General features: G+C 42.9%; 1 protein-coding gene across 1 annotated transcript in view; it reads right to left on the reverse strand.

Moving 5' to 3' along the window:
* Positions 1 to 12,259: 12,259 nt before the first annotated feature.
* si:ch211-153b23.4 (uncharacterized protein LOC335392 homolog) overlaps positions 12,260 to 13,270 on the reverse strand; it is a 28,305-nt gene continuing 27,294 nt past the window's right edge. Inside the window, exons 10-11 of the mRNA XM_065020023.1 lie at positions 12,911 to 13,033; positions 12,260 to 12,700 (exon numbers count right to left, since the gene is read on the reverse strand). Of these exons, the coding sequence (XP_064876095.1) occupies positions 12,443 to 12,700; positions 12,911 to 13,033 (381 nt within the window). The 3' untranslated portion in view covers positions 12,260 to 12,442. The remainder of the gene's footprint in view (positions 12,701 to 12,910; positions 13,034 to 13,270) is intronic.

Raw genomic sequence — 13,270 nt, forward strand, 5'->3', positions numbered from 1 at the left:
GTTTTATGCATGTCAACATCAGAAGCCTCCTCCCTAAGTTTGTTTTACTCACTGCTTTAGCACACTCTGCTAACCCTGATGTCCTTGCCGTGTCTGAATCCTGGCTCAGGAAGGCCACCAAAAATTCTGAGATTTCCATACCCAACTATAACATCTTCCGTCAAGATAGAACTGCCAAAGGGGGAGGAGTTGCAGTCTACTGCAGAGATAGCCTGTAAAGTAATGTCATACTTTCCAGGTCCATACCCAAACAGTTCGAACTACTAATCTTGAAAATTACTCTCTCCAGAAATAAGTCTCTCACTGTTGCCGCCTTCTACCGACCCCCCTCAGCACCCAGCTGTGCCCTGGACACCATTTGTGAATTGATTGCCCCCCATCTAGCTTCAGAGTTTGTTCTGTTAGGTGACCTAAACTGGGATATGCTTAACACCCCGGCAGTCCTACAATCTAAGCTAGATGCCCTCAATCTCACACAAATCATCAAGGAACCCACCAGGTACAACCCTAAATCTGTAAACAAGGGCACCCTCATAGACGTCATCCTGACCAACTGGCCCTCCAAATACACCTCCGCTGTCTTCAACCAGGATCTCAGCGATCACTGCCTCATTGCCTGTATCCGCTACGGAGCCGCAGTCAAACGACCATCCCTCATCACTGTCAAACGCTCCCTAAAACACTTCTGTGAGCAGGCCTTTCTAATCGACCTGGCCCGGGTATCCTGGAAGGACATTGACCTCATCCCGTCAGTTGAGGATGCCTGGTCATTCTTTAAAAGTAACTTCCTCACCATTTTATATAAGCATGCTCCGTTCAAAAAATGCAGAACTAAGAACAGATATAGCCCTTGGTTCACTCCAGACCTGACTGCCCTCGACCAGCACAAAAACATCCTGTGGCGGACTGCAATAGCATCGAATAGTCCCCGCGATATGCAACTGTTCAGGGAAGTCAGGAACCAATACACGCAGTCAGTCAGGAAAGCTAAGGCCAGCTTCTTCAGGCAGAAGTTTGCATCCTGTAGCTCCAACTCCAAAAAGTTCTGGGACACTGTGAAGTCCATGGAGAACAAGAGCACCTCCTCCCAGCTGCCCACTGCACTGAGGCTCGGTAACACGGTCACCACCAACAAATCCATGATTATCGAAAACTTCAACAAGCATTTCTCAACGGCTGGCCATGCCTTCCGCCTGGCTACTCCAACCTCGGCCAACAGCTCCACCCCCCCCCCCGCAGCTACTCGCCCAAGCCTCTCCAGGTTCTCCTTTACCCAAATCCAGATAGCAGATGTTCTGAAAGAGCTGCAAAACCTGGACCCGTACAAATCAGCTGGGCTTGACAATCTGGACCCTCTATTTCTGAAACTATCCGCCGCCATTATCACAACCCCTATTACCAGCCTGTTCAACCTCTCTTTCATATCGTCTGAGATCCCCAAGGATTGGAAAGCTGCCCCAGTCATCCCCCTCTTCAAAGGGGGAGACACCCTGGACCCAAACTGTTACAGACCTATATCCATCCTGCCGTGCCTATCTAAGGTCTTCGAAAGCCAAGTCAACAAACAGGTCACTGACCATCTCAAATCCCACCGTACCTTCTCCGCTGTGCAATCTGGTTTCCGAGCCGGTCACGGGTGTATCTCAGCCACGCTCAAGGTACTAAACGATATCATAACCGCCATCGATAAAAGACAGTACTGTGCAGCCGTCTTCATCGACATTGCCAAGGCTTTCGACTCTGTCAATCACCATATTCTTATCGGCAGACTCAATAGCCTCGGCTTCTCGGATGACTGCCTTGCCTGGTTCACCAATTACTTTGCAGACAGAGTTCAGTGTGTCAAATCGGAGGGCATGCTGTCCTGTCCTCTGGAAGTCTCTATGGGGGTGCCACAGGGTTCAATCCTCGGGCCGACTCTTTTTTCTGTATATATCAATGATGTTGCTCTTGCTGCGGGCGATTCCCTGATCCACCTCTACGCAGACGACACCATTCTATATACTTCCGGCCCGTCCTTGGACACTGTGCTATCTAACCTCCAAACGAGCTTCAATGCCATACAACACTCCTTCCGTGGCCTCCAACTGCTCTTAAACGCTAGTAAAACCAAATGCATGCTTTTCAACTGTTCGCTGCCTGCACCCGCACGCCTGACCAGCATCACCACCCTGGATGGTTCCAACCTTGAATATGTGGACATCTATAAGTACCTAGGTGTCTGGCTAGACTGTAAACTCTCCTTCCAGACTCATATCAAACATCTCCAATCGAAAATCAAATCAAGAGTCGGCTTTCTATTCCGCAACAAAGCCTCCTTCACTCACGCCGCCAAACTTACCCTAGTAAAACTGACTATCCTACCGATCCTCGACTTCGGCGATGTCATCTACAAAATTGCTTCCAACACTCTACTCAGCAAACTGGATGCAGTTTATCACAGTGCCATCCGTTTTGTCACTAAAGCACCTTATACCACCCACCACTGCGACTTGTATGCTCTAGTCGGCTGGCCCTCGCTACATATTCGTCGCCAGACCCACTGGCTCCAGGTCATCTACAAGTCCATGCTAGGTAAAGCTCCGCCTTATCTCAGTTCACTGGTCACGATGGCAACACCCATCCGTAGCACGCGCTCCAGCAGGTGTATCTCACTGATCATCCCTAAAGCCAACACCTCATTTGGCCGCCTTTCGTTCCAGTTCTCTGCTGCCTGTGACTGGAACGAATTGCAAAAATCGCTGAAGTTGGAGACTTTTATCTCCCTCACCAACTTCAAACATCTGCTATCTGAGCAGCTAACCGATCGCTGCAGCTGTACATAGTCTATCGGCAAATAGCCCACCCATTTTTACCTACGTCATCCCCATACTGTTTTTGTTTATTTGCTTTTCTGCTCTTTTGCACACCAATATCTCTACCTGTACATGACCATCTGATCATTTATCACTCCAGTGTTAATCTGCAAAATTGTAACTATTCGCCTACCTCATGCCTTTTGCACACAATGTATATAGACTCCCCTTTTTTTTCCTACTGTGTTATTGACTTGTTAATTGTTTACTCCATGTGTAACTCTGTGTTGTCTGTTCACACTGCTATGCTTTATCTTGGCCAGGTTGCAGTTGCAAATGAGAACTTGTTCTCAACTAGCCTACCTGGTTAAATAAAGGTGAAATGAAAAAAATAAAAAATGAAAAATAAAAATCAGTTAGGTCATAACATCTCAGTCTCCCTCTGGACCAATCAGTTAGATCATAACTTCTCAGTCTCCCTCTGGACCAATCAGTTAGGTCATAACATCCCAGTCGCCCTCTGGACCAATCAGTTAGGTCATGACATCTCAGTCTCCCTCTGGACCAATCAGTTAGGTCATGACATCTCAGTCTCCCTCTGGACCAATCAGTTAGGTCATAACATCTCAGTCTCCCTCTGGACCAATCAGTCAGGTCATAACATCTCAGTCTCCCTCTGGACCAATCAGTTAGGTCAGAACATCTCAGTCTCCCTCTGGACCAATCAGTCAGGTCATAACATCTCCGTCTCCCTCTGGACCAATCAGGTAGGTCATAACATCTCAGCCATCTTAGACAACTGACCAGGGCTAGAGTAGCCAACTGACCAGAGCTACAGTAGCCAACTGACCAGGGCTAGAGTAGCAAACTGACCAGGGCTAGAGTAGGCAACTGACCAGGGCTAGAGTAGGCAACTGACCAGGGCTAGAGTAGCCAACTGACCAGGGCTAGAGTAGGCAACTGACCAGGGCTAGAGTAGGCAACTGACCAGGGCTAGAGTAGGCAACTGACCAGGGCTAGAGTAGCCAACTGACCAGGGCTAGAGTAGGCAACTGACCAGGTCTAGAGTAGCCAACTGACCAGGGCTAGAGTAGCCAACTGACCAGAGCTAGAGTAGCCAACTGACCAGGGCTAGAGTAGCAAACTGACCAGGGCTAGAGTAGGCAACTGACCAGGGCTAGAGTAGGCAACTGACCAGGGCTAGAGTAGCCAACTGACCAGGGCTAGAGTAGCCAATTGACCAGGTCTAGAGTAGCCAACTGAACGTGTCTGGTTCTAACATCTCTGAGGTGCTCAGTTCAGGGTTTTGTTCCAAATGTCCTATTATGGGTCCTATATAGTGTCCTAATATGGGTCCTATATAGTGTCCTATTATGGGTCCTATATAGTGTCCTATTATGGGTCCTATATAGTGTCCTATATAGTGTCCTAAATAGTATCCTATTATGGGTCCTATATAGTGTCCTATTATGAGTCCTATATAGTGTCCTATATAGTGTCCTATATAGTGTCCTATTATGGGTCCTATATTTTGTCCTATTATGGGTCCTATATAGTGTCCTATTATGGGTCCTATATAATGTCCTATTATGGGTCCTATATAGTGTCCTATTATGGGTCCTATATAGTGTCCTATTATGGGTCCTATATAGTGTCCTATTATGGGTCCTATATAGTGTCCTATTATGGGTCAAATGTATTGCACCATATAGGGAATATTGTGCCATTTACGAGTCAGGTCAGGTCAACACCACTGCCCTCCTTTAGAAGGATCAACTACAAAGGATTCAGTCCCAAGACAATAAGATGTAATAAAACGGATTATTAAATAGTCTCTGTGTTTATTAGTCTCTGTGTTTAATAGTCTCTGTGTTTAATAGTCTCTGTGTTTAATAGTCTCTGTGTTTAATAGTCTCTGTGTTTAATAGTCTCTGTGTTTAATAGTCTCTGTGTTTAATAGTCTCTCTGTTTAATAGTCTCTGTGTTTAATAGTGTCTGTGTTTATTAGTCTCTGTGTTTAATAGTCTCTGTGTTTAATAGTCTCTGTGTTTAATAGTCTCTGTGTTTAATAGTCTCTGTGTTTAATAGTCTCTGTGTTTATTAGTTTAATAGTCTCTGTGTTTAATAGTCTCTGTGTTTAATAGTCTCTGTGTTTATTAGTTTAATAGTCTCTGTGTTTAATAGTCTCTGTGTTTAATAGTCTCTGTGTTTAATAGTCTCTCTGTTTAATAGTCTCTGTGTTTAATAGTGTCTGTGTTTATTAGTCTCTGTGTTTAATAGTCTCTGTGTTTAATAGTCTCTGTGTTTAATAGTGTCTGTGTTTATTAGTCTCTGTGTTTAATAGTGTCTGTGTTTATTAGTCTCTGTGTTTAATAGTCTCTGTGTTTAATAGTCTCTGTGTTTAATAGTCTCTGTGTTTAATAGTCTCTGTGTTTAATAGTCTCTGTGTTTAATAGTCTCTGTGTTTAATAGTGTCTGTGTTTATTAGTCTCTGTGTTTAATAGTGTCTGTGTTTATTAGTCTCTGTGTTTAATAGTGTCTGTGTTTATTAGTCTCTGTGTTTAATAGTCTCTGTGTTTAATAGTCTCTGTGTTTAATAGTCTCTGTGTTTAATAGTCTCTGTGTTTATTAGTCTCTGTGTTTAATAGTCTCTGTGTTTATTAGTCTCTGTGTTTAATAGTCTCTGTGTTTATTAGTTTAATAGTCTCTGTGTTCATTCAGGCTGATATGGGGAGCAGTCAACCCATTGTCAGGACTAGACCATTCAGGCTGATATGGGGAGCAGTCAACCCATTGTCAGGACTAGACCATTCAGGCTGATATGGGGGTCAGTCAACCCATTGTCAGGACTAGACCATTCAGGCTGATATGGGGAGCAGTCAACCCATTGTCAGGACTAGACCATTCAGGCTGATATGGGGAGCAGTCAACCCATTGTCAGGACTAGACCATTCAGGCTGATATGGGGGGCAGTCAACCCATTGTCAGGACTAGACCATTCAGGCTGATATGGGGGGCAGTCAACCCATTGTCAGGACTAGACCATTCAGGCTGATATGGGGGGCAGTCAACCCATTGTCAGGACTAGACCATTCAGGCTGATATGGGGGGCAGTCAACCCATTGTCATGACTAGACCATTCAGGCTGATATGGGGGTCAGTCAAGTCCCATTGTCATGACTAGACCATTCAGGCTGATATGGGGGCAGTCAACCCATTGTCAGGACTAGACCATTCAGGCTGATACGGGGGCAGTCAACCCATTGTCAGGACTAGACCATTCAGGCTGATATGGGGAGCAGTCAACCCATTGTCAGGACTAGACCATTCAGGCTGATATGGGGAGCAGTCAACCCATTGTCAGGACTAGACCATTCAGGCTGATATGGGGGGCAGTCAACCCATTGTCAGGACTAGACCATTCAGGCTGATATGGGGGCAGTCAACCCATTGTCAGGACTAGACCATTCAGGCTGATATGGGGGCAGTCAACCCATTGTCAGGACTAGACCATTCAGGCTGATATGGGGGGCAGTCAACCCATTGTCATGACTAGACCATTCAGGCTGATATGGGGGTCAGTCAACCCATTGTCATGACTAGACCATTCAGGCTGATATGTGGGGCAGTCAACCCATTGTCAGGACTAGACCATTCAGGCTGATATGGGCGGCAGTCAACCCATTGTCAGGACTAGACCATTCAGGCTGATATGGGGGACAGTCAACCCATTGTCATGACTAGACCATTCAGGCTGATATGGGGGTCAGTCAACCCATTGTCATGACTAGACCATTCAGGCTGATATGGGGGGCAGTCAACCCATTGTCAGGACTAGACCATTCAGGCTGATACGGGGGGCAGTCAACCCATTGTCAGGACTAGATCATTCAGGCTGATACGGGGGGCAGTCAACCCATTGTCATGACTAGACCATTCAGGCTGATATGGGGGTCAGTCAACCCATTGTCATGACTAGACCATTCAGGCTGATATGGGGGGCAGTCAACCCATTGTCAGGACTAGACCATTCAGGCTGATATGGGGGGCAGTCAACCCATTGTCATGACTAGACCATTCAGGCTGATATGGGGGTCAGTCAACCCATTGTCATGACTAGACCATTCAGGCTGATATGTGGGGCAGTCAACCCATTGTCAGGACTAGACCATTCAGGCTGATATGGGCGGCAGTCAACCCATTGTCAGGACTAGACCATTCAGGCTGATATGGGGGACAGTCAACCCATTGTCATGACTAGACCATTCAGGCTGATATGGGGGTCAGTCAACCCATTGTCATGACTAGACCATTCAGGCTGATATGGGGGGCAGTCAACCCATTGTCAGGACTAGACCATTCAGGCTGATACGGGGGGCAGTCAACCCATTGTCAGGAATAGACCATTCAGGCTGATACGGGGGGCAGTCAACCCATTGTCATGACTAGACCATTCAGGCTGATATGGGGGTCAGTCAACCCATTGTCATGACTAGACCATTCAGGCTGATATGGGGGGCAGTCAACCCATTGTCAGGACTAGACCATTCAGGCTGATATGGGGAGCAGTCAACCCATTGTCAGGACTAGATCATTCAGGCTGATATGGGGGGCAGTCAACCCATTGTCAGGACTAGACCATTCAGGCTGATATGGGGAGCAGTCAACCCATTGTCAGGACTAGACCATTCAGGCTGATATGGGGGGCAGTCAACCCATTGTCAGGACTAGACCATTCAGGCTGATATGGGGAGCAGTCAACCCATTGTCAGGACTAGACCATTCAGGCTGATATGGGGGGCAGTCAACCCATTGTCAGGACTAGACCATTCAGGCTGATATGGGGGGCAGTCAACCCATTGTCATGACTAGACCATTCAGGCTGATATAGGGGGAAGTCAACCCATTGTCAGGACTAGACCATTCAGGCTGATATGGGGGGCAGTCAAACCCATTGTCAGGACTAGACCATTCAGGCTGATATGGGGAGCAGTCAACCCATTGTCAGGACTAGACCATTCAGGCTGATATGGGGGGCAGTCAAACCCATTGTCATGACTAGACCATTCAACAGTCAACTAGAGATGATATAATGTTCGGCTTTGGTTCAACCTTATCTAGAGGTGAATACACTGACTGTACAAAACATTAAGAACACCTGCTCTTTCCATGATAGACTGACCAGGTGAATCCAGGTGAAAGATATGATCTCTTATTGATGTCACCTGTTAAATCCACTTCAATCAGTGTAGATGAAGGGGAGGAGACGGGTTATTAAGGAAGGATTTTTATGTCTTGAGACAATTGAGACATGGATTGTGTACATGTGCCATTCAGAGGGTGAATGGGCAAGACCAAAGATTTAAGTCCCTTTTTAACAGAGGTAGTAGGTGCCAGGTGCACCGGTTTGAGTGTGTCAAGAACTGCAACGCTGCTGGGTTGTTCACTCCACTGTTTCCTGTGTGTATCAAGAATGGTCCACTACCCAAATGACATCCAGGTAACTTGACAACTGTGGGAAGCATTGGAGTCACCATCGGACAGCATCCCTATGAAACTCAATATTAGCTAGGTGCTCCTAATGCTTTGTACACTCAGTGTTATCTGAGCTTAATCTAGCTCAAGGGAACTTGAATGGGGGAGGACGGGATCAGAGTAATGAATGGAATGGAACACATACCATTCCAATCACTAAAATCCAGCCATTACTCTGAGCCGTCATCCCCTCAGAGGTCGATATTTTCTATCTAGAGGTTAATATATTCTATCTAGAGGTGGATATATTCTATATAGAGGTGGATATATTCTATATAGAGGTGGATACATTCTATCTAGAGGTGGATATATTCTATATAGAGGTGGATACATTCTATATAGAGGTGGATATATTCTATATAGAGGTGGATACATTCTATATAGAGGTGGATATATTCTATATAGAGGTGGATATATTCTATATAGAGGTGGATACATTCTATCTAGAGGTGGGAATATTATATCTGAGGTGGATATATTATATCTGAGGTGGATATATTATATCTGAGGTGGATATATTCTATCTAGAGGTGGATATATTCTTTATAGAGGTGGATATATTCTATCTAGAGGTGGATATATTCTATATAGAGGTGGATATATTATATCTGAGGTGGATATATTATATCTGAGGTGGATATATTATATCTAGAGGTGGATATATTCTATCTGAGGTGGATATATTATATCTACAGGTGGATATATTCTATCTAGAGGTGGGAATATTATATCTGAGGTGGATATATTATATCTGAGGTGGATATATTATATCTAGAGGTGGATATATTCTATCTGAGGTGGATATATTATATCTACAGGTGGATATATTCTATCTGAGGTGGATATATTATATCTGAGGTGGATATATTCTATCTAGAGGTGGATATATTATATCTAGAGGTGGGTATATCTGAGGTGGATATATTATATCTGAGGTGGATATATTATATCTGAGGTGGATATATTCTGTCTAGAGGTGGATATATTCTATCTGAGGTGGATATATTATATCTGAGGTGGATATATTCTATCTAGAGGTGGGTATATCTAGAGGTGGATATATTCTATCTACAGGTGGATATATTCTATATAGAGGTGGATATATTCTATCTGAGGTGGATATATTCTATATAGAGGTGGGTATATCTGAGGTGGATATATTCTATCTGAGGTGGATATATTCTATCTGAGGTGGATATATTCTATCTGAGGTGGATATATTATATCTGAGGTGGATATATTCTATCTGAGGTGGATATATTCTATCTAGAGGTGGATATATTCTATCTACAGGTGGATATATTCTATATAGAGGTGGATATATTATATCTGAGGTGGATATATTCTATATAGAGGTGGATATATTCTATATAGAGGTGGATATATTCTATAGGAGGTGGATATATTATATCTGAGGTGGATATATTATATCTAGAGGTGGATATATTATATCTGAGGTGGATATATTATATCTAGAGGTGGATATATTCTATCTGAGGTGGATATATTCTATCTGAGGTGGATATATTATATCTGAGGTGGATATATTCTATCTAGAGGTGGATATATTATATCTAGAGGTGGGTATATCTGAGGTGGATATATTATATCTGAGGTGGATATATTCTGTCTAGAGGTGGATATATTCTATCTGAGGTGGATATATTATATCTGAGGTGGATATATTCTATCTAGAGGTGGATATATTCTATCTGAGGTGGATATATTCTATATAGAGGTGGGTATATCTGAGGTGGATATATTCTATCTGAGGTGGATATATTCTATCTGAGGTGGATATATTCTATCTGAGGTGGATATATTATATCTGAGGTGGATATATTCTATCTGAGGTGGATATATTCTATCTAGAGGTGGATATATTCTATCTACAGGTGGATATATTCTATATAGAGGTGGATATATTATATCTGAGGTGGATATATTCTATATAGAGGTGGATATATTCTATATAGAGGTGGATATATTCTATAAGAGGTGGATATATTATATCTGAGGTGGATATATTATATCTAGAGGTGGATATATTATATCTGAGGTGGATATATTATATCTGAGGTGGATATATTATATCTGAGGTGGATATATTATATCTGAGGTGGATATATTATATCTGAGGTGGATATATTATATCTAGAGGTGGATATATTATATCTGAGGTGGATATATTATATCTAGAGGTGGATATATTCTATCTAGAGGTGGGTATATCTAGAGGTGGATATATTCTATCTAGAGGTGGGTATATCTGAGGTGGATATATTATATCTGAGGTGGATATATTATATCTGAGGTGGATATATTATATCTGAGGTGGATATATTCTATCTAGAGGTGGATATATTCTATCTAGAGGTGGATATATTCTGTTTAGAGGTTAATATATTCTATCTAGAGGGAGATATATTCTATCTAGAGGGAGATATATTCTGTTTAGAGGTTAATATATTCTATCTAGAGGGAGATATATCTGAGGTGGATATATCTGAGGTGGATATATTCTATCTAGAGGTGGATATATTCTATCTAGAGGTTAATATATTCTATCTAGAGGGAGATATATTATGTCTAGAGGTGGGTATATTCTATCTGAGGTGGATATATTCTATCTAGAGGTGGGTATATTCTATCTAGAGGTTAATATATTCTATCTAGAGGGAGATATATTATATCTACAGGTGGATATATTCTATCTAGAGGTGGATATATTCTGTTTAGAGGTTAATATATTCTATCTAGAGGGAGATATATTCTATCTAGAGGTGGGAATATTCTGTCTAGAGGTGGATATATTATATCTAGAGGTGGGAATATTCTGTCTAGAGGTGGATATATTCTATCTAGAGGTGGATATATTCTATCTAGAGGTGGATATATTCTATCTAGAGGTGGATATATTATATCTAGAGGTGGGAATATTCTGTCTAGAGGTGGATATATTCTATCTAGAGGTGGATATATTCTGTCTAGAGGTGGATATATTCTATCTAGAGGTGGATATATTCTATCTAGAGGTGGATATATTCTGTCTAGAGGTTAATATATTCTATCTAGAGGGAGATATATTCTGTTTAGAGGTTAATACATTCTATCTAGAGGGAGATATCTCTGAGGTTGATCCAATGAAAGGGCAGGTTAATTGAAGATCCAAACAGGTTGATCCAATGAAAGGGCAGGTTAATTGAAGATCCAAACAGGTTGATCCAATGAAAGGGCAGGTTAATTGAAGATCCAAACAGGTTGATCCAATGAAAGGGCGGGTTAATTGAAGATCCAAACAGGTTGATCCAATGAAAGGGCAGGTTAATTGAAGATCCAAACAGGTTGATCCAATGAAAGGGCAGGTTAATTGAAGATCCAAACAGGTTGATCCAATGAAAGGGCAGGTTAATTGAAGATCCAAACAGGTTGATCCAATGAAAGGGCAGGTTAATTGAAGATCCAAACAGGTTGATCCAATGAAAGGGCGGGTTAATTGAAGATCCAAACAGCAGTGTCAGTGATTAACAACACATCCTCTATCTGCATGTGTTCTATATTACACATGTACCAGTCCTGCCATCAACATAGGAATTGATCTAATCATGGACAAGCAGTTGTCTATGTGACTAATAAGACAGCTTCATAAGTGATTATTCCATCATTGTGTTGATGCGCAGACTGATATAACAATCGGAATATGGGATCGTTATTTAGGCTAATGCCTTTATAGATCCGCAAAGAAAATATGTTTCTTACATGAATTTGTCGATGGCACAGGCTTCTTTAAAACAGCTCCATTACAGAGAACACAGTATGTATGTGACAACTATCTGTCTCCATAGCAACTGTAGAGCTACAACCCTAATACATAGTTAGTTAGAATGAACCCAATATTTACAAAAGTTCTGTAATTACCAAACAGCAGAGAAAGAGATTTTGCCTTTAATATACATTTAAACATACATAAATACTGTTTGTCTTAAATATTCATTTTCTTGCTGTGTTGTGGTTATTCAGCGAACACCGCCTAATTTCCACCTAGAAAACATGAAAGCTAAAATAAGACAGTTTATGTTACACTTTCTACATGTTCTAAACTAAGACAGTAACTAAGAGTCTTCAGTAGTTGTCAGGACCCAGGGGCGGTAGCTTGGGGAGTCTGATGGATGTGGAGAGGTGTCTATGTAGGCAGGAGACTGGGTGGCTGGTGGAACTGGAGAGGATTCTGGGGACTGTGTATTGTGTTGTTCTGTGTGTCTCTGAGGGTCTGTCAGGTTAGGGCCAGGCTCTGTGAGGTCTGTTTCAAATCCAGGGTTTATCTGGCCATGGGAGTGCCTTTTCTGGATGTCTTCAAAGATCTGGAGCACCTGGCACACACACATAACAGAGGTGTTAGACACTACATATAGACAAGCATGCACACACACACACACACACACACACACACACACACACACACACACACACACACACACACACACACACACACACACACACACACACACACACACACACAATGAGGCCCACTCTGAAGAGTCCCTAACTCTAACCCCAGCCCTAACCTTAACCCTGTTTACCTGGGACTTGGGGATGAGGCCCACTCTGAAGAATCCAATATGGCCGCTCTCTATCTTGGTGCAGTCGACCACAGTGGAGGCACTGTTTTCAGGGGACGGCCCATCACACAACACACCATCCACCTAGACAGACAGAGAGAGATTGTTATCTGTGTCTCAGCTGGACCCTCAGAACTAATCAAATCAAACTTATTTATAAAGCCCTTCGTACATCAGCTGATATCTCAAAGTGCTGTATAGAAACTCAGCCTAAAACCCCAAACAGCAAGCAATGCAGGTGTAGAAGCACGGTGGCTAGGAAAAACTCCCTAGAAAGGCCAAAACCTAGGAAGAAACCTAGAGTGGAACCAGGCTCTGAGG

Source organism: Oncorhynchus nerka, linkage group LG6 (genome assembly GCF_034236695.1).
Source record: "Oncorhynchus nerka isolate Pitt River linkage group LG6, Oner_Uvic_2.0, whole genome shotgun sequence".
Taxonomy (NCBI): domain Eukaryota; kingdom Metazoa; phylum Chordata; class Actinopteri; order Salmoniformes; family Salmonidae; genus Oncorhynchus; species Oncorhynchus nerka.